The 4,028-nt window shown below is 38.2% G+C and overlaps 1 protein-coding gene across 2 annotated transcripts; it reads right to left on the bottom strand.

The window, feature by feature from the left end:
• Positions 1-1,730: 1,730 nt before the first annotated feature.
• GTF2H5 (general transcription factor IIH subunit 5) lies at positions 1,731-3,958 on the bottom strand. 2 transcript variants are annotated; one of them, XM_056486942.1, is made up of 3 exons: positions 3,873-3,958; positions 3,612-3,725; positions 1,731-2,118 (listed from the first exon to the last, which is right to left on the bottom strand). In XM_056486942.1, the coding sequence occupies exons 2-3, from the start codon at positions 3,644-3,646 to the stop codon at positions 1,938-1,940; spliced, it is 216 nt and encodes a 71-aa protein (XP_056342917.1). In that variant the 5' UTR covers positions 3,647-3,725; positions 3,873-3,958; the 3' UTR covers positions 1,731-1,937. The 2 variants fall into 2 exon arrangements, with proteins under 2 accessions (XP_056342917.1, XP_056342918.1); XM_056486943.1 differs by having other exon boundaries at positions 3,819-3,886.
• Between the last annotated feature and the right edge of the window lie 70 nt (positions 3,959-4,028).

Here is a 4,028-nt window from a genome sequence, read left to right as displayed (position 1 = left end):
AGCTGTACAATTAACCAGGAGAAAAATCCAAGAACTGCAAGAAGTTTGTTACAGATTGAAAAGAAAAGTCACAATAGAAATGGAGCACTAGACATGCTAAATACAGAGAAGCTTAACATGTGGAATTCCAAACACGACTTTTCAAATGCTGTCTTTTGAAGAAAGAGTGATGGATGATTTACCTTTCAGCAGAATATGGATGGGAAATAAACTCGGATTCCAAAGAAAGGAAATAGAGACTTCTAAAAAAAAATCTACTAAGCTATAATGCAGTGTCAAAACTACTGATTATTTCTCCATTAAGTGAGCACACAATAATCTTCCACAAAATAACAGTTATGAGGTCAATGTTCAATCAGTCTCTTGAGATCAATCTCAAGAAAGAGGTAAGGAACCAACCATTTATAACTAAGATTTAAACTTCTTATTTCAGGTAAAGACATGTAGCTGGTTCTTAATCTACATGACCAGGGAAGCACCCACTTGTGAAAGAAAGAGATGAAACAACTTGGACTGAAATTCATTGCTCTGTACAGTCAGAGAAAAGGGAAGGTACCAGAAATGACATGAAGTTAAATTTTACAGGGCTATTTGCTCATCCACATGAGCCTGAATATACACAATTCTACAGAACTTTCTTTGGACAGATTTTTGGTTAAAAAACATCTAGTGAAACTTTCTCCTGAAGATTCCCTATTGCTGAGGGGAAAAAAAACAAACCAAAAGACCAATCTGAACAAAAAACAAGGAAAAACCTACCAATTAATCTGATATCTACTGGACAAGAGAAACAAGCAGCAGTGCGAGAGTCAGTAAGGAAAACTGTTCCTTATAAAAGCCTGTTTACACTTGTTCTTGTTCTCAAAGACAAAAAGTTGGCATCTATTTGATGTACATGAGTAGGTCTGAAAATCAAGCAGTGTCTGAGCTAGTTACAAATACATTATAAAAAACCCCTCAAATAACCAAACCATGATACTACAAATCTCTTTCTTTGCAGCAAAAGGCAGTATGAGAGAAAGAACTAAACTGAAAAAAAAAAAAAAAAAAAACATAACCAAAAATCCAAACCCAGCTTTCTTGTTTGTTAGGTAGAGCATGGGAGACTGATCATATATGACTATATATGACTTATTATGACTATCAGCTTCAGTGAAAAAATACAAGCAATCATACCTACAGAACTGGTCTCCCATTTCTGTTTCCCCTTTAACTTATGATGAACTAGGGCAATGGATTTTGTTGATTTTTTTATCCCAATCTCCCCATATCCCTCCTTCCCCTCCATACTCCCACTACCACTCCACAAACTCAGAACAACTCACAAAGCACAGCCTTGGTAAAGTAGGCAAGTAGTGTGGGGCATTTGTAACGTTTTAACAAAAAAAAAACCCCAACACTCCCAACACCAAAGAGCAAAACAAAACACTCACACCAACTCTCATCCTGCTGTATAAAACCCATCAAGTTAGAGCAGGATCTGACCATGCCTCCAACCTAAAGAGATGTTTCATCAAGCACAGATCATACTTCAACAGACATTCTTTACTTTCTATCAGTCACACTATAATCAGATTTAATCACACACAGGAACACAACACATCAGAGAACCTCACTCCAATACAGAAACACTACTTTACTTTTTGGGTCGTATCATCTTGCAAGATAAAAACCTAACAGAAAACCAGACAACATGCAGCAAAAATTCTCAAGGGAACTCCTCAAGCATATCACTTTAAGCATTTTAATAAAGATACCACATTCTTTCAAAATGAGAAACAAAATCCAATTCCAGACTATTATGTCTATGAAAATGATGCATTTTCTATAGTAGCCACTTCTATGTAGAACTTACATGCCACAGTGTTATCTATTAAAACAGTAACAACCCAAACTATTAAAAAAAACTTGCAGTAATCTCATTTCGCTGGTATTTCTCACTTCTGAGTAATAGGAAACGAGTTCTGGTCCATTAACTCTCCCACTCTCTCCTGAAGGAAGTTGACCAACTCAGCTAATACAAAGACATGAGTTTCATCCAGGTCTTGTATGATGAACTTCTTTCCCAAAGCATTTGACTCATCCAAGTAGAGCAGAAACTGCTTCATTGCTGGGTCACTGTAGAAACAAACACACATCAGATGCCACCTCACAGTTACAGTTACAAACAGAAGAAACACAATTTGAAGACATTCCCAAAGGTTTTAGGAAAACTGATTTCCTAATTCATTAGGAAAATTAATTTCACAACTTAAATAAAGTTTGTGAAGCTTTAGTTAAAGCAGTTTCTTTGCTGCTGCTGCTAAGACAGCTTCAAAAAAAACCCATAAAACCACAAACCAAAATTAAACTCAAAAGTTCAACCCTTAATAAGGCAAGACTGAACTTACATTTCTGATTTCAGCAGTAGCCTCATAAAAACATGTTTCCTTAAAGCATAAGGATAACCAAAAGACAGGAGAACACAGATCTCACTCAAAGTAGTATAGCCCAGACAAAGAGTGCTCATATAAGAATTGTATATTTCCCACACTCTAACTGAACAGTCATGATGCCACCTTCTAAATTAAATTTAAATGCTTAGAACATTTTGGAAGTATGGAACTGCTTTTGTGCAGTTATAAATTGCAAACATATTAACAGATTAGGTGTAAGCAGAAATCTCACACATCATGCAATGCTATACAATGACCCCACAAATCTTGAGTGATGCTTCTTTTTATTTTGGAGGTAGCCAAGTCTCAGTCCAGAAGTACATTGCACCTATACCAAAAGCTGGTATTTACAAATTCCAAGCACATTCCTTTCAAATACGATTTACAAACAGAACCACATGTTAGCCTTGCATGGAATTCAGTCTAGAGCTCATTAAAAAAAAAAAAAACAAACCAACAAAAAACGGGAAAGGAGAAATGAAAGATTACCTCATCTCCCTCAAAAATCAGTAGAGAAACTTTGTTCACAAACAAAAACAGCAAGAAACTCTGTTTGCAAGCAATACAAAGAACAAAAGAGATATTTTCAAGGAAAAATTGCCAAAGTAACTGAATTGCTTATATCAGGGCAAATCGTACTTGACAAGCATATAGATAACTTATGTATACAGCTAAAATTTTAACTTCTGTACCTTTCAAAAAATGTGACAATGTGAGGGGACCATCAGACATGGTAGAATATAGCTTTGAAGCATAATTTCTCATAGTTAATGCTTATTTGAAGTATTTTATATAATTTTCTCTGCTTTGCTAAATTAAAATACTCTGCAAACTATTATATATATTGAAAAAACCTGGATTTTTAAAACAATGTCATTGCTAATTTTTTTTGGCATCATATTTTTTACCCTATATTCATATGCAGTTTTCTTTAAGGAGGTTAGGCATAAGTAGAAAAAAGTCTCTTGCAAAGAAAAAAAGGGAGTTTGGAATTAGGATTATCTACAATTGCCTTCTCTTTCTTCCCCCAAAATCCGCACTTTTCTCTGATTGTTCAGCATCATCCTTCTCCACAACAATTTCTTTCGTCTGGACTCTTCAGGGACTTAGATTAGTTCCCAGTCTAAAGAAACACAGTCTTTGACACACGGAGAGGCAGTAAATGCAGTTACTCACCACTCCACCAGAACACCTTTCAGAACATTCACCATCTTCCCGGTTCCCTCACGAACGCTCAGGAGTCAGCAAGAGCAGCCCCGGCTTTGGATCGCACTGGCGATCACAGCAAATCTGAAAGCACAACACGCCCCACACATCCTCAACACATAAAACCAACCAAACAACGCCAAGATTAAACTCAAAGACTCTTTACGACAACCCTACTCCTTGGACAGAGAGGTTCCCAGGGAATGGGATCGAGGCGGTTCGGTCCCTCACCTCCGCCGCACACAGAGGGTTTCCCCGGGATCCGACCCCTCACACCCGCCCGTCTCCCCCGCCGCTTCCCGGCCGGCGGAAGTGCCTCGCTCGCGCACGCGCACGCGCGCGCCGGCCCCCGGCAGCGGCCGCGGATTGGCTGGGGCCGCCCGCGGC

Source organism: Oenanthe melanoleuca, chromosome 3 (genome assembly GCF_029582105.1).
Source record: "Oenanthe melanoleuca isolate GR-GAL-2019-014 chromosome 3, OMel1.0, whole genome shotgun sequence".
Classification (NCBI taxonomy): Eukaryota; Metazoa; Chordata; class Aves; order Passeriformes; family Muscicapidae; genus Oenanthe; species Oenanthe melanoleuca.
The sequence above is the reverse complement of the archived record's forward strand: the minus strand, read 5'-3'. Positions and strand labels throughout refer to the sequence as shown.

Bases quoted from the DNA above. Each gene is read 5' to 3' on its own strand.
- GTF2H5 (XM_056486942.1), bottom strand. From the start codon at position 3,646: ATGGTGAATGTTCTGAAAGGTGTTCTGGTGGAGTG. The intron at 2,119-3,611 runs GTGAGTAACTGC...TTGTTTCTACAG, and splicing joins AAAGGTGTTCTGGTGGAGTG to TGACCCAGCAATGAAGCAGT.